Here is a 26,435-nt window from a genome sequence, read left to right on the forward strand (position 1 = left end):
ATTGTAGCTAGCATGAACATCTCGGTTTTTTTTTTNCTCTGCAACTTGCAAGCCTTGAATCTTTCAGGCTGCCGTGAGATCCGTACATTACCCAAATTTCTAGGAAGGCTTACGAATTTGCGGATTTTAGATTTAAGGGATTGCCCATCTCTGACAATACCTGACTCCATTAGCAACCTGCAGAATTTGTATGCACTAAATTTGAGTTTGTGCAAAAACGTGATATCACTTGAACCTATATGTCACCTCAAAAACCTGCATTACCTAGACCTATCATATCTAGATTCTTTGGTGGCATTACCTGAATCCATTGGAAGCCTTCAAAATTTGCGTGGTCTCAACCTTTCTAGCTGCTCTTCTCTAGAATGGTTACCCTCATCATTATGTCACCTCAAAAACCTGCATCTCTTAAACCTATCAAATCTAGAATCTTTGGTGGCATTACCTGAATGCATTGGGAGCCTTCAAAACTTGCGTATTTTGAGCCTTTTTGGCTGCTCTTCTCTAAAATCATTACCCTCATCATTATGTGATCTCAAAAACCTGCATGACTTAAACCTATCACGTCTAAAATCTTTGGTGGCATTACCTGAATCCATTGGGAGCCTTCAAAACTTGCGTATTCTGAATGTTTCTAAATGCTATTCTCTACTATCGTTACCCTCATCGTCAAGTGATCTTCAGCATTTAGAGAAACTCGACATCAGTGGTTGTAAAAAATTATGTGAGCTGCCTAAAATGATCCGAAAGCTGACCAAACTTAGGGTCTTGTTAAACAACAAGTGCTCAGAATTGAAGGGCATGCCCCGAGGGATCAGCAAGTTAGTTAGCTTGCAGGAATTGTCCGTTTTTGTCGTCGGCAAGCAAGACCGCGTGGAACATTGTGCCAGCATCTCTGAGCTCGAGCACCTTAAGCTTGTCGGCGAGCTGGAGATCAAGGGTCTTGAAAATGTGACGAGTCCGGTTCATGCCAAGGCTGCAAATTTGATAGAGAAGAACCTGCGGAATTTGAAGTTGGAATGGAAAGTTTTAAGTGCGGAAGAAGGCACGGATAGTACTGTACTACCGGTGGAAGAGATCGAAACCGTGCTTGAAAATCTTCAACCACATCAAAAGCTAGAGAATTTGAAAATAGAAGGCTATGGAGGCGGGAAGTTTCCTAGCTGGATGATGAATAGGATTGGCTCGTGCCTCCCTAATCTACTTCAAATCGAACTAGCGGATATGCCCGGATGCAGCTCACTTCCGCAGCTGGGGCAACTTCCTTTTCTTAAAGAACTAACTATACGAAATATGCCCGCAGTAACAAATTTGGGGGTAGATAAGTTCCCTGCGCTGACGAGACTTGACTTGTCCTCCATGCCGGTGCTGCGAGAATGGGTGACTGTGTTGACGGTGGACGACGAAGAAGGCAGGCGAGAGCGAGTTCCCATTTTTCCGCGTCTCACTGGATTGTGGCTTAAAGAATGTCCTCAGTTGAGGCCGGAGCCTTGCCTGCCGCCATCGGTTTTGATTATGATCATTTCTAGAACAAGCAGCGAGAATCTATCGTTAATTCTCGAACGCGCGACGCCATTTGGTGATGGTAATGCCGCCGTTTCACACCAACCGCCACCAGATAAGGGGCTGCAGGATCTAGTAATAAACGAATGTCAGCAGCTAACTTGTTTGCCCGAGAGCTTGCGGGGTCTCACGTCCCTCCAGCGCCTGGACATATGGGGTTGCCATGATCTTGGGAGAATTGAAGATTGGCTCGGGGAGCTCTCCGACCTGCAGTCCTTGACCATCTCGAAGTGCCGCAGTCTCCGTTACTTGCCTGCCCGCAAGATGGCCGCACTTCAGATGTTATCTATCGGGAATTGCCCGCTGTTGTTCGATGCAGACGGACAATTTGTCGACACCAGTGTCGATCACATCAAAGAAGTCTATGTTAATGGAAGGTAATTAATTTGGAACTCTGACTACTCTTTAATTAATTAGCTGGCTAGCACCTAAATATTAATTCTATCGTAGCTAGCATAAACATCTCTTTTTCTTTTTCTTTTTTTTTTCTAAATATTCGGATGGAAAACTTTCAATTAGCCCCACCGCACCTGATTCAGAGCATTTTCGTTTGCTATGAAATATTTCATTTTGCTATTTTATAGTTTTGTTTTTATTTTCTTGCAAAAATCTTCTACAAGAAAGAAAAAAGAAACAAATTAAAGTGCTAAAATGTATGAATTATAAGGCTGTCAATTAATTTATTTTACAAACCACATAGGGACTGTGTGAAATATATATATATAATCATTTTAGTATTTTATGGTTTATAAATTTATCACTTTAATACTCCACTTTAATTACTTGAGATTGGATATAATCATAGGATTTTCAAGTAAAACTATTTAAAACGTAGTGTGGCAAAAAGAAAACACATTAAACTACATTTCAATATCAAAAGTGCAATTAAGATATTCGAAAACATGGTTGGTTTTCTGGAAAAATTTTCAAGTGGTCTCTTGCATGTGCATAGACTAATTAATGAAATTTTAATCTTTTCTTAATTTGTAGCGATTTGAGATGCCAGAAAATTTCTACTTGAACGATATATAGTATTTACAAAGTAATTATTTTCAGTGATATTGTTGATATACTATTTGAGTCCTTGGATATTTTTTTTTACAAATTGAAATTAGGTATCTTATATATCATACATTATTAAAATGTCTAAGCAAAATGTCCAGCACATGTTGCACGAGCGTCGGATAAAAAATAACCATTTTGTGTTGTTGTGTTGTAGTTCTTACCGGTACAAGAAACAAGCGAGCAGCTCACCACAGGAGGAAGAGAGCTCAGCGAAGGAGGAGAAGAAGATTGGTTAGCGAGNGAAAAATTTCTACTTGAACGATATATAGTATTTACAAAGTAACTATTTTTGGTCATATTGTTGATATATTATTCAAGTCCTGGAATATTTTTCTTTATAAATTGAAATCAGGTATGTTATATATCATACGTTATTAGAAAGTCTAAGCAAAATGTGCAGCACATATATACTGCACGAGCGTCGAATAAAAAAGTAACTATTTTGTGTTGTTGTGGTGTAGAAAATACCCGTACAAGGAACAAGCGAGCAGCTCGCCACATGTGGAAGAGAGCTCACCGAAGGAGGAGGAGGAGAAGAAGATTGGTTAGCGAGGAGAGCATAAGTATATGTACCTATTATTTGGAGGTAAAAAGATATTAGATATTATCTAAACTATACTGCACTTTGAAAGCGGCCAATTGGGCTTTACGAAATTCGATTTTAATTCGATTTTGACATAAGAAATTTTCTTTGAAAGATTTGTTAGATCCTTTTAGAATTTAGTCTCTTCCGTTAAACAAAGTGCAGAATGTTTCATAAAATAACAAAATATTTTTTTTATCAAATTTTAAAATATTTTATCAAAAAATGTTAAGTAACCTTTCAAATTCTCTATGGAACATAATAAACACGGCGGAAAGTTAGAGAGTAGAATTAAATTTTTTAAAGTTCNATATATATATATATATATATATATATATATAATTGAGCCAGAATACTGTTAAAAGAACCAACCCCTTGGTACTTTTGAGTTTCTAGCCCTTGGATCTACTCCTTGATTATTAATAATCTTTGAATCAAACACTATTCCACCTACCACCACTTACCACCATCATCTCAACCCTACATCTTTCCATTCAATAGCTAAAAACTCAAAAGCACCAATCCCTTGGTGCTTTTGAGAGTATTCTAGTTCAACTCTTCCTCTCTCTCTCTCTCTCTCTCTCTCTATATATATATATATATTAGTATTTTATGGTTTATAAATTTTAGCACTTTAGTACTCTACTCTACTTTAGATAGGTTCTTATGATCGTATATAATTAAAAAAAAAATCCATAGGATTTTCAAGTAAAACTATTTAAAACGTATGGCGGCAAAATGAAAACGGGTTAAACCACATTTCAATATCAAAAGTGCAGTTAAGATATTCGAAAACATGGTTGGTTTTCTGGAAAAAAATTCAAGTGGTCTCTTGCATGTACATAGAGTAATTAATGAAATTTTAACCTTTTCTTAATTTGTAGCGATTTGAGATGCTGGAAAATTTCTACTTGAACGATATATAGTATTTACAAAGTAATTATTTTCGGTCATATTGTTAATACACTATTCAAGTTCTGGGATATTTTTCTTTACAAATTGAAATCAGCTATGTTATATATCATACGTTATTAGAAAGTCTAACCAAAATGTACAATACATATATGCTGCACGAGCGTCGGATAAAAAAGTAATCATTTTGTGTTGTTGTGCTGTAGAAAATACCCGTACAAGGAACAAGCGAGCAGCTCACCACATGTGGAAAAGAGCTCACCGAAGGAGGAGAAGGAGAAGAAGATTGGTTAGCGAGGAGAGCATAAGTATATATACCTATTATTTGGAGGTAAAAGGATATTAGATATTATATCTATACTATACTGCACTTTGAAAGTGGCCAATTGGGCTTTATGAATTTTGATATTAATTCGATTTTAATTCAATTTTGATATAAGAAATTTTCTTTGAAAGATTTGTTAGATCTTTTTAGAATTTAGTCTCTTCCGTTAAACAAAGTGCAGAATGTTTCATAAAATAAAAAATAATTTTTTAATCAAATTTTAAAATATTTTATCAAAAAATGTTAAGTATCTCAAAGGACCATAATAAGCACTGCGGAAAGTTAGAGAGTAGAATTAAATTTTTTAAAGTTCAGTTATTTATCTCAAAGCGTAGTATAGCTCACGTAAGAATCATTCTCTTTTAGCTTATTTGGTGATCACTATTCCCCTTTGAGAAGAGTTTTCTTTTTCCCTTTGTTTTGCCAAAAATAAACAAATTTTATATATCTACATGCAATGGTGACAGTTTTTATTCATAAACTTGTGGCCTTCTCTTTCAAGTTGGTGCTATTTAGCTTTCCGGACAAGAATTGTAGTGTGCTGTTGTCGGGTTAATATATATTTGTGTTTTCGTGATATAAATTTAGTTTCGGAATGTACTATTTTATAATTTGGTTTGATTGTTGGTAATTTTATGGTGTTCTCTATATATGTTATGGGCTTGAAAAAGATTGTTTGGTTTGAATAAACAAAATGTTGCTACTTTTTTAATACGGATATTAGAGGGTACATTAATTTTTAAGTAAATCTCACGTAGAGTTTATTACTAGCTAGTATATATGCATTGTGTTACGAACTTGTTTAAAATCAGATGCTGTTTTTGGCATGCAAGTTGAAGCTAGTATATATGTATGTACCGCAGTTGAGAGGGTTAATTTCCATCTATGTTTACTTTAATTTATCTTTTCTTTTATTTGATTAGATCCGAATTAAGCCGATAAATTTTAAAGTATTAAAAGTTTTATTATTTTGCTTTCTGCAAGATTTTTAGTTTTTAAATTCNTGAAGTACTAAAATTTTATTAATTTTCTTTTCGCAAGATTTTTAGTTTTTAATTCCCCAAATTCGAAATCAATTTATTACTAAAATCAAACTTGAGGTGCTTTTCCCATTTGGTTTTCACGAAACGTGTGGTTTAAATGGGAATATAGATTTATGTTGCCGCACAATTTAATTTATTTGATTTAAGCGATTTGATTACTTTTTTAATATAAAATTTAGAATAATTATTTATTTCAATAAATTTATATTTGCATAATTAAAAATATATTTAAAATTTTAAAGTCAAAGAGTCATTAGTTGATTTAAATCAAATAAATTAAAAGATTATATAGCAAAATTAAAATTTTTAAAGATTAGATAATCAGATTAAAAGAACTGACAGTCGGGGCGAGTTATATAAATTTTTGACTTTTTTATCCAAGAAATCTGGAAAATTAAAAGAGGTATTTACTTCAAAATATGTTAAACTATTATTATTATTATTATTATTATTATTTTACCATAAAGCATTTTCGAGAACCTAACATTTGGGACCAACCGTAAAAATAATAAGAAAAATTGTGCGAAATTAACTGAAAATTTATTTTATTGAAAATCTCACCGTGAATTTTTTTTTTTATTGTCTATTCTTTCTGATTTGAGTTTGCTTTTCTTCTTCTTTTTTTTTGGGAAAATGCAGTATGCATAATTGATCCTTGATTTATACTATAGTTTCAGCTTAACAACTGGAAAAAAAAATGCTATAAAAATTAAATATGTGGATAAAATATTAAGGTATCGCATAAATATAACCGCATAGTTCTTCAATAACAATTAAGCACAATTTTATAGCTTCGGACGAGAAAAGATTAGAAGCAGTTTTAAAATTTTTGGACCTTTCAAAATATGAAAATGTTGCTTCTTACCACTACGTTCCTAAAGAAAGTTGGGTTAGTTGCAATTTTTTATACTTACGAATTAAATGAATGAAATACAATAAAAAGAAAATATTAAGGATGAATAAAACCTTGGTGCATCACCTGTTTGGATGCACCAGGTGTAGGCAGTGATTTTTCATAAAACGAAATCGTAAAGCGTTAAAGAATAGGTAGTCAAATTAATTTAAATTTTTAAATATTAGATAATTAATTTCAAATTATAAAAGTTCAGATTAATTAAGTACATTTTTATACCCAAAAATTAAACACAGCAACAACAACAACAACATGACCACTGCAAAGAGGGGTCTTTCTTTCTCATAAAGAACAGGGCATCCCGTGCACCAAGATACGAATTTGGTTGATCAAGAGAGAAAATTTTGGCTCTCCAATAGATAGAACAAAAACTTGCTGCATACAATTGTGGAGCAAAGCCTTTTTTAAAATAAAAAAGGTGATAAAACCTTAATTAGCAAGAGATGTTTTATGTACGAAATTATTTTTATTTTTATTTTTTAAGAGATAGGTAGCACGCCACCTACTTCGTTTATTTCATTTAGAAATAAACTTAGCTGAAAATATGAATCAACTAGGATTCGAACTTGGGTCTCGGGTACTAACCACTAAGCCCTTTGCCACTTGCTTTAGGAACGGTCGGTTATGTACGATAAATTAACAAGTGCATTTATGTATGGTAACTTGGTAACGGTTATACCTTCCTACTTGTACTGTTTGGATTCATTAGTGATATTTGCAGTTTGTTATGAATGCATTAAGCAGTGCAATGTGTACGTATGCTTCAAAAGCTAGGTGTTTCGCCAAATAATTAATCGAATGGTTTAAGCTAGGTGTGTTGCCCAAAGATTCAAATAAATGGTTCAAGTTAGGGGTTTTTTAAAAAAATTCTTGTTAAGTATTGGATGGATCTTTGCTTCAATCTGAGCAGTTTTGGAGTTAACAGCTTGTTTTGGATACTCTCTAATACTATTTTTTGAAATAGAGTTGTTACTGTTAAGTGTTAAATATAAAAATGTTTAAATACCGTTTTCTAACAATTTAAGCTTTTAGAGTACAACGGTTATTTCACATGGTATCAGAGCAGGAGGTTCTAAGTTCGAGTCACGCTAGGCTCCTAGCATATTAATTTTCTTCCATTTAATTCAAGCCCACGTCATGGGCCGATTAAAAAGTTTTGAGCCCAGACGTGAGGGGGAGTGTTAAGTGTTAAATATAAAAATGTTTAAACACCGTTCTCTAAGTACAACGGTTGTTTCACAGTTACTACAGTTACTCCTCTTGTTGATGTACTGCAGTACTGGGTGATGCTACTGGTGTCTTTGAATGATGAGTTTAGACCAATAGCAGCTAAGTTAAAAATTGAAACAGTTTCAATCTTAAAACTTCTAAATAATAATAGTATTTAAGATTGCTTTTAGTTTTAGCTCAGCATCTAAATTGTTCTCCAGCAATCCATACATATTTGCCTTTTGATGTAGAATCATTGGGCATACACTTCACAGTTTAAGAAAAGCTGCATAATAGAAAAGCTGCAAAATCATAAATAGAATGAGTGCATAAATAGAAGAGAATTAATTAATAACATTGATGTCTAAAACAAATTTCTCCTTCATGAAGTTTTGAGTCATCATCCTACTTGCTTCATTTCTCTCGCTGCCATCAACATGCATCTTGGATGCATTAGGATTTACTTAAAGTGACAACAAAAGTGAACAAAAACCAAAGCAAAATAAAAAAGCAAAATAAAGGAGTAGCAACAAATAAAAACAATAAACTCTGAAAGGCATTAACATAGATTGAAGCCAAATGCACAGCTAAACAAGTAGCGTGGGTCAGTCCATAAAAATCTCTAGATGCTGCATGTAGTCCTCTAAATCTTGCAATTTATCTGAAATAAAAAGAGATGCATCATGTGCAGAAGTATGTAACACTAAGGATTGCAGATGTAGGCGATCTGATCATGAGCAACTACAAACTATGGCTGGCACACATTTATTTAATTATATTTTACTTGTTCACTAAGCGGAGAGCCAGCTCAGCCACCATGATCATTGCTCTCTTTTACGAAGTGGGGCGTGTGAAATTGCCCCACTCTACTTTTATTTTTTTCACTTATATTTATTTGTCTCAATTAGATCTCTATATTAATAACAATGTTATTTTCTTTTTTGTTTTAAACCTATGTTAAGACCATCAAGAGTTGAGTAGCAGTTGAGATCTATGGCAATGGTGACAACAATGAAAAACAAATGAGCTGTTGTCTCTAATAATATAATGAGAATGCCAATTTAATTTTAATTTGAATCCGTAAATTTAAATTTTAATTTGAATCCATAAATTTAATTTAAGTTTGAAATAAAATTTCAATAAAATNCAGTAAGTCTATTGATCTGTCGTAGAGAAAGAGTTGTTATTTAATTTATGAAGAAATATAACTTCAAAATAAGAAATACGACTGGTGCATTCAAAAGTAGAGTGTAAATCTAAGATTTATCCTCAATATGAAATTTGTTTAAAATCTCATCTTAGCATCCTTTCAGTGTAAGGACTAGTTTACTGGAATAGGCTTTGGCATCCTACCTAATTCCATATAACGTTTTGATTCTGGTGGTCGCAGTAGGGTAAATTTGAATTTATCAAATCAACTTATCATGACACATAACTTCTCTTTGCTTTTCCTTTTTTGTTTTTCCTTTTCTTTTTGGATAAAAGCCTTCCCATGCTTGTATGCAAGAGATTATAACGGGATTGCTTATGAATATAAGAGAAGATTGATGTTTATTTTTTGAAATTTGTTGTTTGTCTGACGATCCTGATTAAATAATATGAAGTACATATCTCTGTTTCTTACATTTATTTGATCTTTATATACGTTTCATTTTGGTCCTCAAACTTTCAAGTTCCGAGACTATGAACTCTTAAAATATTTTGCACATCTACCGTTAGATGGTAATTTATTGCCTAAACCTAATATACGTGTACTACATATTTGTATACTTATTTATCGACTCTGTACTGTTATGTTATTTCTACATTGCCGCTTGTAGATTTACAATTTTTTTTTTTTAATTTAGAAATTAGAGTATTGAATTGAAAGTATGAGATGAGAGATGGGTTGATGAATTTGTGGTGCACAAACATGCCGGTAACATTTTCCAAGGTATCGCTGTTCATTATTTTGAGGAATAATATATTTTATTATGAGATAATTTATCTTTCCGTGAAAAAATTGAATTTTAGGCTAAATATTTTATCCATTCTAGGAGTTTTCTTATACTCCTCACAGTATGAAATAATTGCACAAAGCTAGAGTTTCTATTTTGCACAAACTTAAATTAACCCCTCCTATGATTTACTGTATTTTTTTAATTCTGCAATCGTGCGACTTAGAAGTTTTATTTTGCTATCCCATAGTTTTGTCTTTGTTCTACCGTAACAATTTGTCATTAAATAGAATAGTAATGTAAGATTATTGTAAATTATAATAATAATATGGTTTGTAAATTATAATAATTTAGTTACATGTGGTTTATAAGTTACACTATTTTCGCAACTAATTCAACTGAAGGGCCTTATAGTGATAAAAAAAAAATTAAAAATTTAAAAACAAGGGCAATATGTCAAAGCCAAAGTTTTTTTAACCACATATTGAAAAAGTGAAAATATGCTAATTTATAGGGGGCTAATTAGAAGTTTATTACATCCTCTTTTATAGCGCTATTCCATCCAAAGGCCTACATTTTCACACTAATTTTATCAATTTTTTCTTTGTTCATATTAAAAACTTAAAAGTATTGTGTAATTTTTTAAATATGTGAGTATAAGATTTACACTGCACTTTTGAGTGGGTATAATATATAAAAAGAATAAAAGCTAAATCTTAAAATTCATCCGTTGACTTATCATCCACATTATCAGTCAAAATTTTTATTTGGACAAGAGTGATTTTTCAATCTCTTTTTTTATTACATTTGTCACCTAAACAATTTCAATAGCATTTGGAGGTACCATCTGGATTTAGGGTTGAGGGTTTGTTCGTAAACTTCGATTGGCGAAAGTGGTAGCAACGTGCATGTACTAAATTGCATAAGAGTAAAGTCGCAAAAACGTAAAGAGAATCGGTTCACAAATAGAAGACGATTTTAATTAATAGCATTGATGTCTAAAAAAAAATTTCTCCTTCATAAAGTTTTGAGTCATCATCCTACTCGCTTTCTTCATTAATTACCATCGCCGCCATCAACATGCATCTTTGATGCATCAGGATTTACCTGAAGTGAAAAGTCCTCCTTTAAGGGACCTTGCAAAAAAAAAAAAAAAAAAAAAAGAAGGTCCCCCTCCTCCTTAAACATCTTCGTTGCGGTTTTATTCGTTTCCTCCTTTCCAAGCACGAGAGAGGGGGAAAAAAAAAACCAACAAAGGGAGCTTGCTTCTCTGCCTCTTTATCCGAAAATATTTTTATAAATTGTACAATTGGGTAAAGATTGATCATTGACCCATGGGGTGTATTTCACTAGTTACATTGATGTTATTAGTAAAATACACTTTATTTTTAAATAGATGGGGTGTATATTCTATACCCAATGAATGTATAAGTAAGAGTTTTAAAAAAAAAACAAAAAAAAAGAGTAAAAAAAAAAAAGCATTGGCGCGTGCGTTCCGGCCCCCACCATAATTATTGGAGACACAGCACAATAATTGGAGCAATCATCTTCCACTGGTGGAGGAGCATCCCCTTATCATCCTCTGCTTCTCTGTAGTAGGACGTTCGTATTGAGAAGGATTAGGCAGCAGCACGCGCGCGCGATGGNAAAGCATTGGCGCGTGCGTTCCGGCCCCCACCATAATTATTGGAGACACAGCACAATAATTGGAGCAATCATCTTCCACTGGTGGAGGAGCATCCCCTTATCATCCTCTGCTTCTCTGTAGTAGGACGTTCGTATTGAGAAGGATTAGGCAGCAGCACGCGCGAGCGATGGCGGAGGGGATCGCATTCGACTTGGTCGAAGGAGTGCTGGGCAAGCTGGGCTCCGCTCTCTGGGACGAAATCGGGCTGCTGCGGAGCTTCAAGGACGACGCGGACGACCTCAGAAGCAACTTCTCGGCGATCCAGGCGGTGCTTCTCGACGCCGAGGAGCGAAGCAGCCCTGGGAAGGAGACCCACGCTCTGCGCGACTGGCTGCGCAAACTGAAGGACGCCGCCTACGACGCCGACGGCCTGCTGGACGAGATCCGGACGCAAGCGGCCCTCCGGCAACAACAGCATCCGGAGGTGCAGAATCAAAACCAGCCAGCTGAAAAGGTACGTGAATTCCTGTCCCACGCTAATCCGATGCGTCTGAAGTTTAAGGTCAAGATGGCACACAGGATGAAAGAGCTCAGAGAGAAGATCGGTAAGATCGCGAAACAGAGGCATGATTTCGGTCTTGCCGAAGCTGACCCTCTTCGACAGGCTGAGTTCAAGCGCCCTGAGACATTCTCGGTTGTCGACGAAAAGACAATAGTCGGGAGAGATGGTGATAAAGAGGAAATTGTGAAGCTTCTCCTAGAGACTAACAGCGATCACGACGTGTCGGTCATTCCGATCGTGGGATTGGGGGGTTTGGGGAAGACGACGCTTGCTCAGCTGGCCTACAACGACGAGCGGGTTACGGACGAGTTGGTTATGGGCCAGCAGCGATTTGATCTACGGGTGTGGGTCTGCGTGTCTACCGATTTCCACATGAAGAAGATTGCAAAGCCGGTGATATCTGCAGCTGGAGAAAATTGTGCTCTTGATAACTCGGATGCCGTCGCCAGTTGCCTTGTCAGGATCTTTAGCCAGAAGAGATTCTTGCTGGTGTTGGATGATGTGTGGAACGAAGATAAAGGGAAGTGGAAGGAATTGAAGGTTGTATTTAAGGACGGCAGGCAGGGAAGTAAAATCTTAGTAACCACACGAAGCGAAAAGGTCGCCGCGATAATGAAAACAGTCGAACCACACCGTGTGAAAGGCTTATCAGATGATGATTGTTGGACATTGTTCAAAAGGCTGGCATTCGATGAGGGGGAAGAGAACGACTATCCGAGTTTGGTCGCAATCGGAAAGCAGATAGTAAAGAAGTGCGGCGGCGTGCCTTTAGCAGCGAATGCTTTAGGAAGTATGATGTATTCAAAGAACAGGACAGAGGATGCATGGTCCGCTACTAGGGATAACGAAATTTGGAGTCTGCAAGAAGAGAAAACTATTTTACCATCATTAAAGTTGAGCTACATTCAGATGCCGTCGGCTTTGAAGCAGTGCTTTGCTTACTGCTCCATATTCCCAAAAGACTACGAGATTGACAAGGATGACTTGATCCGGCAATGGATTGCTTTAGGCTTCATTTCATCGCATGAAACATGGACTTCGATGGAAGATATTGGGAATGAGTACTTTAACAATCTATTATGGATGTCTTTCCTTCAGGACAAAGAATATAGAAAGGTTACCACCTGCCGGATGCATGATTTAGTGCACGACCTCGCACAATCTGTAGCAAGAGAAGAAGTTGCTGTTATAGTTGGAGAAGAGTCAACAAGGATCCCGGAAAGTTGCCGCTATGTCTTGATATACAGTCGTTTCACGCCACAGGTTTCAATTACCATAATGCGGAGGTTGCGAGCTCTTCAATTTAGGGAATCTGGCTCACTTATTATGGCTTTTTATAGCGAGGCAAAATGCTTACGCCTGTTGGATTTACATGGTTCCGAAATTTCTATGCTGCCAAGCTCAATCGGTAAGTTGAAGCTCTTAAGATACCTCAACCTTTCGTCAACCAATGTACAAGAACTGCCTGAATCAATTACCAGCCTCTGCAACTTGCAATCCTTGAATCTTTCAGGCTGCCGTNATTTACATGGTTCCGAAATTTCTATGCTGCCAAGCTCAATCGGTAAGTTGAAGCTCTTAAGATACCTCAACCTTTCGTCAACCAATGTACAAGAACTGCCTGAATCAATTACCAGCCTCTGCAACTTGCAATCCTTGAATCTTTCAGGCTGCCGTGAGATCCGTACATTACCCAAATTTCTAGGAAGGCTTACGAATTTGCGGATTTTAGATTTAAGCGAGTGCAGTTCTCTGACAATACTTGACTCCATTAGCAACCTTCAGAATTTGTACACACTAGATTTGAGTTGGTGCCAAAAGGTGATATCACTTGAACCTATATGTCACCTCAAAAACCTGCATTACCTAGACCTATCAAATCTAGAATCTTTGGTGGCATTACCTGAATCCATTGGGAGCCTTCAAAATTTGCGTAGTCTCAACCTTTCTAGCTGCTCTTCTCTAGAATGGTTACCCTCATCGTCAAGTGATCTTCAGCATTTAGAGAAACTCGACATTAGTGGTTGTGGAAAATTATGTGAGCTGCCTAAAATGATCCAAAAGCTGACCAAACTTAGAGTCTTGTTAAACAACAATTGCTCGGAATTGAAGGGCATGCCCCGAGGGATCGGCAAGTTAGTTAGCTTGCAGGAATTGTCCGTTTTTGTCGTCGGCAAGCAAGACCGCGTCGAACATTGTGCCAGTATCTGTGAGCTCGAGCACCTTAAGCTTGTTGGCGAGCTGGAGATCAAGGGTCTTGAAAATGTGACGAGTCCGGTTGATGCCAAGGCTGCAAATTTGATAGAGAAGAAGCTGCGGTCTTTGAAGTTGGAATGGAACGTTTTAAGTGCGGAAGAAGGCATTGATAGTACTGTACTACCGGCGGAAGAGATCGAAACCGTGCTAGAAAATCTTCAACCACATCAAAAGCTAGAGAATTTGGAAATAGGAGGCTATGGAGGCGGGAAGTTTTCTAGCTGGATGATGAACAGGATTGGCTCGTGCCTGCCAAATCTCGTTGGAATCGAACTAGCGGATATGCCCGGATGCAGCTCACTCCCGCAGCTGGGGCAACTTCCTTTTCTTGAACAACTGACTATACAAAACATGCCCGCGGTAACAAATTTCAGCGTACATAAGTTCCCTGCGCTGAAGACACTTGAGTTGTCCTCCATGCCGGTGCTGCGAGAATGGGTGACTGTGTTGACGATGGATGATGAAGAAGGCAGGCGAGAGCGAGTTCCCATTTTTCCGTGTCTCACTTATTTGGGTCTATATGAATGTCCTCAGTTGAGGCCGGAGCCTTGCCTCCCGCCATCGGTTGAGCATATGGGCATCTACAGAACAAGCAAGGAGAATCTATCGTTGATACTCGAACGCGCGATGCCATTTGGAGGTGGTGATGCCGCCGTTTCACCCCAACCGCCACCAGATAAGGGGCTGCCGGGTCTAGGAATAGTAGGATGTCGGCAGCTAACTTGTTTGCCCGAGAGCTTGCGAAGTCTCACGTCTCTCCAGTCGCTGGGAATATATGATTGTGAAGATCTCGAGAGAATTGAAGATTGGCTCGGGGAGCTCACCGAGCTGCGGTCCTTGTACATCGATGGGTGCAGCAGTCTCCATTACTTGCCTGCGCACAAGATGACCGCACTTCAGGAGTTATGTATTGGGATTTGCCCGCTGTTGTTCGATGCGGACGGACGATTTGTCGACACTAGTGTCGATCACATAAAAAATGTCGAAGTTGATGGGAGGTAATTACTTTGGAACTCTAACTACTCTTTAATTAATGAGCTAGCACCTTAATATTCTATTGTAGCTAGCATAAACATCTGTTTTTTTTTTTTTTNAGCAGTTGAGATCTATGGCAATGGTGACAACAATGAAAAACAAATGAGCTGTTGTCTCTAATAATATAATGAGAATGCCAATTTAATTTTAATTTAAAATTATATATTTAATTTTTAAATTTTAACTTATATTTTAATTAAAAAAAGTTGAAAAAATAAATTTAATCCGAATAAATATAATTCCGTACGGATTCAACTTTTAATCCGGCCTACTAGGCCGGATTGAAAAAAGAGGTGATTGGAGGATTCTCATTCCACTCGGGAATCGGAATCGGAATGGGACTCCCACGTACCAAACACTCACAAACGGATTTACTTATTCCGATTCCGATTTCAAGGTAAAAAAGAAGCAAACCAAACACGCCCAATATATTTATCTTATATCAGCACAAACTTTTTACAAAAAAATTTCATTTGGTCGCTAAAATTTATAATATTTTAATTTTTACTGTGTCATAGTTAGAAACTTTTGTGTAATTTTCAAAAAGTTGAGAGGGTCCATGACCATTGTCGGCCTCTCAATAGCTCTTCCCCTGTTCTGGATTCAGCAAAGCATCCTGAGAGGGGATTGATACGAGTTTGCTAGATTGTTAAATATAAATATATAAAAATATCATTCTTTACGAGATTAATTACTTTTTGAAAAAAAAAATGATTATTTCGTATTATTTAACATCGTATCAAAGTAGAAAATTCTGAGTTCGAGTCACGTCAGACTTCTAGCCTAATTGATTTTTTCTCTCAGTTAATTTAAGTCCACATCGAGCTCAAACGTGAGAAAAAATATTAAATATAAAAATATTATTATCTATCACTTTAAATTTTTTGAGAAAACGATTGTTTCGTATTGTTTAACATAGATTGGAGCCAAATATATAGCTAAACAAGTGGCGTGGGTCAATCCATAAAAATCTCTATAGATGATGCTGTAGGTAAGTTCTCTAAAACTTGCAATTTATCTGAAACAAAAAGAGATGATGTATCACGTTCAGAAGTATGTAACAGTGAGGATTGCAGCAGGCTGTAGGCGATTTGGTTATGAGCAACTACAATTAAACTATGGCTGGCATACATTTATTTAATTACATTTTACATGTGCACTTATAGATAGCATGCTGTTGTAACTTCCACATATTTATCTTTTTCCTGGAGTGTAGAATTATGCTGAGACTTGTGATCTTTGCACTATTTTATAAAGTGCAGGTTTACGTCTGTTTCCATTTCAAAAAAATTATATATTTCTTTTTGGTTAAATTACATAAAGTGACCTGCACTATACTGGCGTATGAAATTACCCCCCTCCACCCATCCCTCTGTCAACTTTTATTTTCTCATTTATATTTATTTGTCTTATTTAGACGGTAGACCCCTGTATATGTTAATAACAAGGTTATTTTACTGATCGTTTCTAACGCAAGTAGCAAAAAATTTAGTGGTTGATAATCAAGATTCTAAATTTGAATCCTAGTTGATTCATATCTCTAGCTAAGTTTATTTCTAAATGAAATAAACGAAACAGTAGAATAGCAGTTGAGATCTATGGCAATGGTGACAGCGACGAAAAACAAATAAGCTCTTGTCTCTAATAATATAATGAGAATGTCAACAGATACAAAAGAAATCTAAGTTTTTTTATTCTAGTTTATGACCGATTTTGAAAAAAGATTCCAATGGCATCTCTAGTTTATAATTTTATATACATTTGAGGTAATTAGGTGTACTAAAAATTTCTATATTTTTGGCTGACGGGATCTAATTTTTTTTAAAAAATGATAGTATAAAGAGGTGTAAATTAACTAAGAAAATAATTTTTTATGGCAATTAAGAAAATCAATGCTAATTAGAAAAAGGCGGTTTTGAACTGTGGTGCAGTGCTGCATAGAGATGTCAACGGGTCGGATTCGAGGCGGATTTTTAAAAACCCGAACCTGAACCCGACTCCAAATCCGAGACCCGAATCCGAACCCGAATCCAACGGATTTTAAAAATTCATATCCAAACCTGAACCCGACCAAAAATCCGAAACCCGAACCCGAATCCGAACCCGAACCCGAAAATTTGAACCCAAAATAATAAATTTTTTTTTCAATATTTCAAAATATATTATATTAAATCTAAATTTTTAAAATACAAATTCAAATATAACATCAAATTTATATATATATATTATATATAATACAAAATAAATTCGGGTTCGGGTCGGATTTGGGTTCGGATTCGGGTTAGGTACAATCAAAATCCATATCCGAATCCATATCCGTCGGATTTCTATTTTTTATATCCATATCCATCGGATATATCCGTTTCATTCGGATTCGGATTCGGATAAAATTTCGGATATTCATACCCATTGACATCCCTAGTGCTGCAGTGGTCCAACTCTCCATACTTTTTTTTTTCTCTTTTTTGGGCAATCAAAATTTATACATATCAATTCTTCACATATAATAGTATCTTAGAATATTATCGTGGGGTGAAAATCATTTTACTCAATCTGATCCCACTCTGAAGCCGAAGATTGTCGGATTTGGAGTGAAATTTTACTATCCATTACGGATTCAGATTCAAATCTGAAATTTGAATTTTTTTTTTGAGTTCAAATTAAAGATTCACTATTTCTTTTTAAATTCGAATTCTAAATTATTGGAAACCAAAACTGATTTTGACCGCTTTTTTAATTTCTGAAGTAATACCATTTAAGCATCTTTCAGAAATCTCAAGCATTCATTGCGTTTTCTTCAGTTGGATGAGAAAATAATAATAATAATAATAATAATAATAATAAGGGCGGCTCTCCTTTTCTGCCGCTTCATTTTTTAAAAATGGACACAGAAACGACAAGATCCAAAGAGCAAATTTGAAACTGATAATATTTTTTATATTCTGCACAATAGGATAAGGACGATTGAGGGACTAGCATATGCAAAAGATCAAAGATTCCCGGCGTAATTATCGAAGCAACAGCACAATAATTAATTGGAGCGATCACCTACTACCACTGCAGAGCATCCCCCCTTATTCTCTGCCTCCCTGCAGTAGGACGGTTGTATTGAGAAGAAGCACATAGCTGCTGTCGTAGGTAGCAGCACGCGCGATGGCGGAGGGGATTGCATTCGATCTGGTCAAAGGAGTGCTCGGCAAACTGGGCTCAACTCTCTGGGACGAAATCGGACTGCTGCGGAGCTTCAAGAACGACGCGGACGATCTCAGAAGCAACTTCTCGGCGATCCAGGCGGTGCTTCTCGACGCCGAGGAGCGGAGCAGCGCTGGGAAGGAGAGCCACGCTCTGCGCGACTGGCTGCGCAAACTGAAGGACGCCGCCTACGACGCCGACGACCTGCTGGACGAGATCCGGACGCAAGCGGCCCTCCGGCAACAGCAGTATCCCGAGGTGCTGAATCAACACCAGCCAGCTGGAAAGGTACGTGAATTTCTGTCCCGGGCTAATCCGATGCATCTGAAGTTTAAGCGCAAGATGGCACACAGGATGAAAGAGCTCAGAGAAAAGATCGGTAAGATCGCGAAACAGAGGCATGATTTTGGTCTTGCCGAAGCTGGCCCTCTTCGACAGGCTGAATTCAAGCGCCCTGAGACATTCTCGATCGTCGACGAAAAGACAATAGTCGGGAGAGATGATGATAAAGAGAAAATTGTGAAGCTTCTCCTTGAGACCAGCAGCGATCACGACGTGTCGATCATTCCGATCGTGGGATTGGGGGGTTTGGGGAAGACGACACTCGCTCAGCTGGCCTTCAACGACGGGCAGGTTACAGGCCAGCAGCGCTTCGATTTACGGGCGTGGGTCTGCGTGTCTACCGATTTCGACATGAAGATGATTGCAAAGCCGGTGATATCTGCAGCTGGAGAGAATTGTGCTCTTGATAACTCGGATGCCGTCGCCAGTTGCCTTGTCAGTATCTTCAGCCAGAAGAGATTTTTGCTGGTGCTGGATGATGTATGGAATGAAGATCAGGAAAGGTGGGAGAAATTGAAGGTTTTATTTAAGGACGGTAAGCAAGGAAGTAAAATCTTAGTGACCACACGGAGCGAAAAGGTTGCCGAGATAATGAAAACAGTCGAGCCGCACCGTGTGAAAGGCTTATCAGATGATGATTGTTGGACATTGTTCAAAAGGCGGGCATTCAAGGAAGGGGAAGAGAATGACTATCCGAGCTTGGTCGAAATCGGAAAGCAGATAGTAAAGAAGTGTGGTGGCTTGCCTTTAGCAGCAAATGCTTTAGGAAGTATGATGCGCTTTAAGAGCAGAACGGAGGATGCATGGTCCGCTATTAGAGATAGCGAAATATGGAGATTGGAAAAAGAGGAAACTATTTTACCATCATTGAAATTGAGCTACATTCAGATGCCGTCGGCTTTGAAGCAGTGCTTCGCTTACTGCTCCATATTCCCCAAAGACTATGAGATTGACAAGGATGACTTGATCCGGCAATGGATTGCTTTAGGCTTCATTTCATCGCATGAAACATGGACTTCGATGGAAGATATTGGGAATGAGTACCTTAACGATCTATTATGGATGTCTTTTCTTCAAGATGTGTGGGAATATTATAGAAAGGGTACCACCTGCCGTATGCATGATTTAGTGCACGACCTCGCACAATCTGTAGCAAGAGAAGAAGTTGCTGTTATAGGTGCAGAAGAGTCAACGAGGATCCCGGAAAGTTGCCGCTATGTCTCGATATACAGTCGTTTCACGCCACAGCTGGTTTCAAGTACCGTAATGCAGAGGTTGCGAGCTCTTCAATTTAGGGAATCTGGTTCACCTACTATGAATTTTTATAGCGAGGCAAAATGGTTACGCCTGTTGGATTTACATGATTCCAAAATTTCTATGTTGCCAAGCTCAATCAGTAAGTTGAAGCTCCTAAGATACCTCAACCTTTCGGAGAACAGTATACAAGAATTGCCTGAATCAATTACCAGCCTCTGCAACTTGCAAACCTTGAATCTTTCAGGCTGCCAAAAGATCCGTACATTACCCAAATTTCTAGGAAGGCTTACGAATTTGCGGAATTTAGATTTAAGCGACTGCAGTTCTCTGACAATACCTGACTCCATTAGCAACCTTCAGAATTTGTACGCACTAAATTTGAGTTCGTGCGAAAATGTGATATCACTTGAACCTATATGTCACCTCAAAAACCTTCATTACCTAAACCTATCAGATCTAATGTTTATGGAGACTTTACCAAAATCCATTGAGAGCCTTCAAAACTTGCGTACTCTGAATCTTTCTAACTGCATTTCTCTGCTATCATTACCCTCATCATTATGTGATCTCAAAAACCTGCATGACTTAAACCTATCACGTCTAAAATCTTTGGTGACATTACCTGAATCCATTGGAAGCCTTCAAAACTTGCGTATTCTGAACGTTTCTGAATGCTCTTCTCTAGAATCATTACCCTTATCGTCAAGTGATCTTCAGCATTTAGAGAAACTCGACATCAGGGGTTGTAAAAAATTATGTGAGCTGCCCAAAATGATCCAAAAGCTGACCAAACTTAGGGTCTTGTTAAACAACGAGTGCTCAGAATTGAAGGGCATGCCCCGAGGGATCAGCAAGTTAGTTAGCTTGCAGGAATTGTCTGTTTTTGTGGTCGGCAAGCAAGACCGCGTCGAACATTGTGCCAGCATCTCTGAGCTCGAGCACCTTAAGCTTGTCGGCGAGCTGGAGATCAAGGGTCTTGAAAATGTGACGAGTCCGGTTGACGCCAAGGCTGCAAATTTGATAGAGAAGAACCTGCGGTCTTTGAAGTTGAAATGGAACGTTTTAAGTGCGGAAGAAGGCATGGACAGTACTGTACTACCGGCGGAAGAGATCGAAACCGTGCTAGAAAATCTTCAACCACATCAGAAGCTAGAGGAATTGGAAATAGAAGGCTACGGAGGCGGGAAGTTTCCTAGCTGGATGATGAATAGGATTGGCTCGTGCCTCCCAAATCTCGTTAAAATCAAACTTGAGAATATGCCCGGGTGCAGCTCACTCCCGCCGCTGGGGCAACTCCCTTTTCTTAAAGCACTAACTATACGAAATATGCCCGCGGTAACAAATTTGGGCGTAGATAAGTTCCCTGCGCTGATGAGACTTAACTTGTCCTCCATGCCGGTGCTGCGAGAATGGGTGACTGTGTTGACGGTGGATGACGAAGAAGGCAGGCGAGAGCGAGTTCCCATTTTTCCGTGTCTCACTCAATTGTACCTTAAAGAATGCCCTAAATTGAGGCCGGAGCCTTGCCTCCCGCCATCGGTTTTGCATATGGGCATCTCTAGAACAAGCAGCGAGAACCTATCGTTGATTTTCGAACGCGCGATGCCACTTGGTGATGGTGATGGTGATGGTGATGGTGATGGTGATGCCGCCGTTTCACCCCAACCGCCACCGAATAAGGGGCTGCGGAGTCTACAAATAGGAGGATGTCAGCAGCTAACTTGTTTGCCCGAGAGCTTGCGGAGTCTCACGTCTCTCCAGCGGCTGATAATATCTGATTGTGAAGATCTTGAGAGAATTGAAGATTGGTTTGGGGAGCTCTCCGACCTGCGGTCCTTGATCATCCAGGGGTGCAGCAGTCTCCGTTACTTGCCTGCCCACAAGATGACCGCACTTAAGAGGTTACATATTGATGGTTACCCGCTGTTGTTCGATGCAGATGGAAGGTAATTAATTTGCAACTCTGGCTACTCTTTATTTAGCTGGCTAGCACCTTAATATTCTATCGTCGCTAGCATATAAACCTCTCTTCTTCTTCTTCCTTTTTTTTTTTTCTAAATATTCGGATGGAAAACTTTCAATTAGCCCCACCGCACGTGATTCGGAGCATTTTCATTTGCTATGAAATATTTCATTTTGCTATTTTAATTTATAGTTGTGTTTTTATTTTCTTGCAAAAATCTTCTACAAAAAAGAAAAAAAAAAATTAAAGTGCTAAAATATATGAATTATAAGACAGTCAAGTAATTTATTTTACAAACCACATAGGGACTATGTGAAATAAATAAATAAATAAATAAATAAATAAATAAATATATATATATTATAGTATTTTATGATTTATAAATTTTAGCACTTTAAATAGTTTTACTTTAAAATCTTGTGGTTATTCCTTTTCTTTGTATCATCGTAAGAATTTGCCGTCAAGTAAATGTATTAAAGTGCTAAAATTTATAAATCATGGGATAGTAAAGTGATACATTTTATGAAACAAAAGGTAGCCGCCTGTATCTATATATATTTTTTCACATAGCACTCTATGGTTTATAAACTATATTCCTTTACTACTCTATAATTCAAAATTTCTAGCACTTCAATATTCTTTGGTAGTAGGTCCTTACGGTAAAATAAAGACGCAATAATAAAGTAGCAANGGTTTTCTGGAAAAAATTTCAAGTGGTCTCTTGCATGTACATAGACTAATTAATGAAATTTTAACCTTTTCTTAATTTGTAGCGATTTGAGATGCTAAAAAATTTCTACTTGAACGATATATAGTATTTACAAAGTAACTATTTTCGGTCATATTGTTGATATACTATTCGAGTCCTAGGATATTTTTTTTTACAAATTGAAATCAGGTATGTTATATATCATACGTTATTAGAAAGTCTAAGCAAAATATACAACACATATATACTGCACGAGTGTCGAATAAAAAAGTAACCTTTTTGTGTTGTTGTGGTGTAGAAAATACCCGTACAAGGAACAAGCGAGCAGCTCGTCACATGTGGAAGAGAGCTCACCGAAGGAGGAGGAGGAGAAGAAGATTGGTTAGCGAGGAGAGCATAAGTATATGTATCTCTTATTTGGAGTTAAAAGATATTAGATATTAGATAAATTATACTGCACTTTGAAAGCGGCCAATTGGGCTTTACGAATTTCGATTTTAATTTGATTTTGATATAAGAAATTTTCTTTGAAAGATTTGTTAGATCCTTTTAGAATTTAGTCTCTTCCGTTAAACAAAGTACAGAATGTTTCATAAAATAAAAAAAAATTTTATCAAATTTTAAAATATTTTATCAAAAAACATTAAGTATCCTTTCGAATTCTCTAAGGAACATAATAAACACTGCGGAAAGTTAGAGAGTAGAATTAAATTTTTAAAGTTCAGTTATTTATCTCAAAGCGTAGTGTAGCTCACGTAAGAATCATTATCTTTTAGCTTATTTGGTGATCAGTATTCCCCTTTGAGAAGAGTTTTTTTTTCCCCTTTGTTTTGCCAAAAATAAACAAATTTTATATATCTACATGCAATGGTGAGAGTTTTTATTCATGGACTTGGGGCCTTCTCTTTCAGGTTTGTGCTATTTAGCTTTCCGGACAAGAATTGTAGTGTGCTGTTGTCGGATTAATATATATTTGTCTTTTCGTGATATAAATTGAGTTTCTGAATGTACTATTTTATAATTTGGTTTGATTGTTGGTAATTTTATGGTGTTCTATGTATATGTTATGGGCTTGAAAAAGGTTGTTTGGTTTGAATAAACAAAATGTTGCTACTTTTTTTAATACGGATATTAGAGGGTACATTAATTTTTAAGTAAATCTGACGTAGAGTTTATTACTAGCTAGTATATATGCATTGTGTTACGGAATTGTTTAAAATCATCAGATGCTGTTTTTGGCATGCAAGTTGGACCTACTATATATGTATGTACCGCAGTTGAGAGGGTTAATTTCCATATATGTTTACTTTAATTTATCTTTTCTTTTATTTGATTAGATCCGAATTAAGCCAATAAATTTTAAAGTATTAAAAGTTTTATTATTTTGCTTTCTGCAAGATTTTTAGTTTTTAAATTCCACAAATCTGAATCGATTTATTAATAAAATCAAACTGAATCAATAGAAGTGAGTTGCTTTTTCAGTTTGGTTTTTACCAAACATGTGGTTTAAATGAAAATACAGATATGTATTGCTGCATTATTTAATTTGTTTGAGTTAAGTGATCTCACTGCTCGTGCAATATCAAATTTAGATTAATTATTTATTTTAATAAATTTATAGCTTCATAAATTTATAAAATATAGTAATTAATTAAACATGTAAAGATAAACAATACATTTAAATTTTAAAGCTAAAGAGATATTTGACTCAAATCAAATAAATTATAAATTATATAGCAACATTAAAACTCTTTTAAAGATTAGATAGTAAAATTAAAATAAGTGATAGTTGTGGTAAGTTATATAAAGTTCTTATTTTTTTATTCAAGTAATCCAGAAAATTAAAAGAGGTATTTACTTCGAAATAAGTTAAATTATTTTTTATGGACAAGTATTTTTCGAGACCTTAACATCTGGGACCAACCGTAAAAATAAGGAAAATTGCATGAAATTAATTAACCAAAATTTTATTTTATAGGAAAAAAAGGATAAAATTTTTAAAATATTTTGATGTTATTGTTTATTCTTTCTGATTTGAGTTTCATGAAATTAAAATTATTGCCAATACCTAGTGCATGGGCACTATGCCCTTTTTTCTTTTTTTCTTTTTTTTTATGAAAATGTAGTATGCATAATTGATCCTTGATGTATACTATATTTTTAATTTAACAACGGAAAAAATATGCTGTGAAAATTAAACTAGTGGACGAGATAGAGTAAGGATATATGAATGCATCAGGTGCATCCAATCGTTTTATAAGGCTATTAAATTATTTAAATTAAATAAAAATTTTAAATATAATAAATATAAATTTTTTTGAAAAAAATAAATAGCTAGGTTACAAATTATCCAAAATTTAATTATCTTTGTATATTCAAAATTCAAAATCATCATAAGAAACTGCATCTAACTTGCGATGGCCAGTTCCTTAAAATTAAAATCCAAAACAAAAGGTACGATCTACAGTATCTAAATGGATTATGTATAAAAACACAAGGTTAAAAAAAAAAAAAAAAAAAAAAAAAAAAAANAAAATTGAATGAAATTAATTAACCAAAATTTTATTTTATTGGAAAAATAACCATAAAATTTTTAAAATTTTCTGATTTTATTGTTTATTCTTTCTGATTTGAGTTTCATGAAATTATTGCCCATACCCAGTGCATGGGCACTATGCCCCTTTTTTTTCTTTTTTTCTTTTTTTTTTTTGAGGAAATGTAGTATGCATAATTGATCCTTGATGTATACTATATTTTTAATTTAACAACGGAAAAAATATATGTGAAAATTAAACTAGTGGACGAGATAGAGTAAGGATATATGAATGCATCAGGTGCATCCAATGTTTTATAAAGCTATTAAATTATTTAATTTAAATAAAATTTTTAAATATAATAAATTTATTTTTTTTTGAAAAAAATAAATAGCTAGGTTTCAAATTATCTAAAATTTAATTATCTTTGTATATTCAAAATTCAAAATCATCATAAGAAATTGCATCTGATTTGTGATGGCCAGTTCCTTAAAATTAAAATCCAAAACAAAAAGTACGATCTACAATATCTAAATGGATTATGATGATTTTGAATTTTGAATATACAAAAAAAAAAAAAAACTGTTACTAAGTCATCTGAAGTCTATTCGTCTGTCGTAGAGAAAGAGTAATTATTTGATTTATGAAGAAATATGTCTTCAAAATAAGAAATACTACTGATGCATTCAAAAGTGTGGTGTAAATCTAAGATTTATTCTCAATATGAATTTTGTTTTAAATCTCATCTTAGCATCCGTTCATTGTATGGACTAGTTTACTGGAATAAACTCTGGCATCCTACCTAGTTCCATATAACGTTTTGGTTCCGGTGGTCGTAGCAGGGTAAATTTGTATTTATCAGATCAACTTATCATGACACATAACTTCTCTTTGCTTTTTCTTTTCTTTTTTTTTTTTTTGGATAAAAGCCTTCCCATGCTGGTATGCAAGAGATTATAACTGGATTGCTTATGAATATGAGAGAAGACTAGTGCTTATTGTTTTGGAATTTGTTGCTTGTCTGATGATCCTGTCTGTTTCTTACATTTATTTGATTTTTTATATAACAGGAACGACGAATGAGAGGTCAAGCATTTGTGACTTTTCCAACTGTCGATCTTGCTCAGCATGCATTGGTTTGTCTATCTTTTGAGGCTAAAAACTATTTTTTTAAAAAAAATTTTAAGGGCCGCTGAAAATTTAGTTAAAAACTAAAATTAAGTTCATGTATGATGTTGCTTGTTTTTTAATACCTGGGCGAATTTTGAGAATATGTAGCCCAAAGAAAGCACCTGCTTTGATGCTTTGGAGGGCCCACAAATTTCAAAAGCTGCCCAAAAAAGACATCTTTTATGCTTTGGAGTGCTCCCTTCAAATGTTTTTAAATGATGATAGGAACTGTCACTGG

The 26,435-nt window shown here is 36.0% G+C and overlaps 2 protein-coding genes across 3 annotated transcripts in view; both read left to right on the forward strand.

Annotated features, from left to right (window-relative positions):
* Positions 1–26,435, forward strand: part of LOC109709120 — a 117,486-nt gene that overhangs the window by 25,416 nt on the left and 65,635 nt on the right. Inside the window, exons 5-6 of the mRNA XM_020231189.1 lie at positions 12–1,940; positions 2,783–2,859. Of these exons, the coding sequence (XP_020086778.1) occupies positions 12–1,940; positions 2,783–2,859 (2,006 nt within the window). The remainder of the gene's footprint in view (positions 1–11; positions 1,941–2,782; positions 2,860–26,435) is intronic.
* Positions 17,967–26,435, forward strand: part of LOC109708576 (disease resistance protein RGA2-like) — a 57,613-nt gene continuing 49,144 nt past the window's right edge. The window contains exons 1-2 of one of the 2 annotated variants that reach the window (XM_020230376.1): positions 17,969–21,767; positions 22,792–23,026. In XM_020230376.1, the coding sequence (XP_020085965.1) occupies positions 18,184–21,767; positions 22,792–22,879 (3,672 nt within the window). In that variant the 5' untranslated portion in view covers positions 17,969–18,183 and the 3' untranslated portion in view covers positions 22,880–23,026. Of the gene's footprint in view, positions 21,768–22,791; positions 23,027–26,435 lie in introns of those variants that run through there. The other variant, XR_002215780.1, reaches the window with a different exon arrangement.

The sequence above is a fragment of the Ananas comosus genome, linkage group 4, assembly GCF_001540865.1.
Source record: "Ananas comosus cultivar F153 linkage group 4, ASM154086v1, whole genome shotgun sequence".
In the NCBI taxonomy this organism is placed as follows: Eukaryota; Viridiplantae; Streptophyta; class Magnoliopsida; order Poales; family Bromeliaceae; genus Ananas; species Ananas comosus.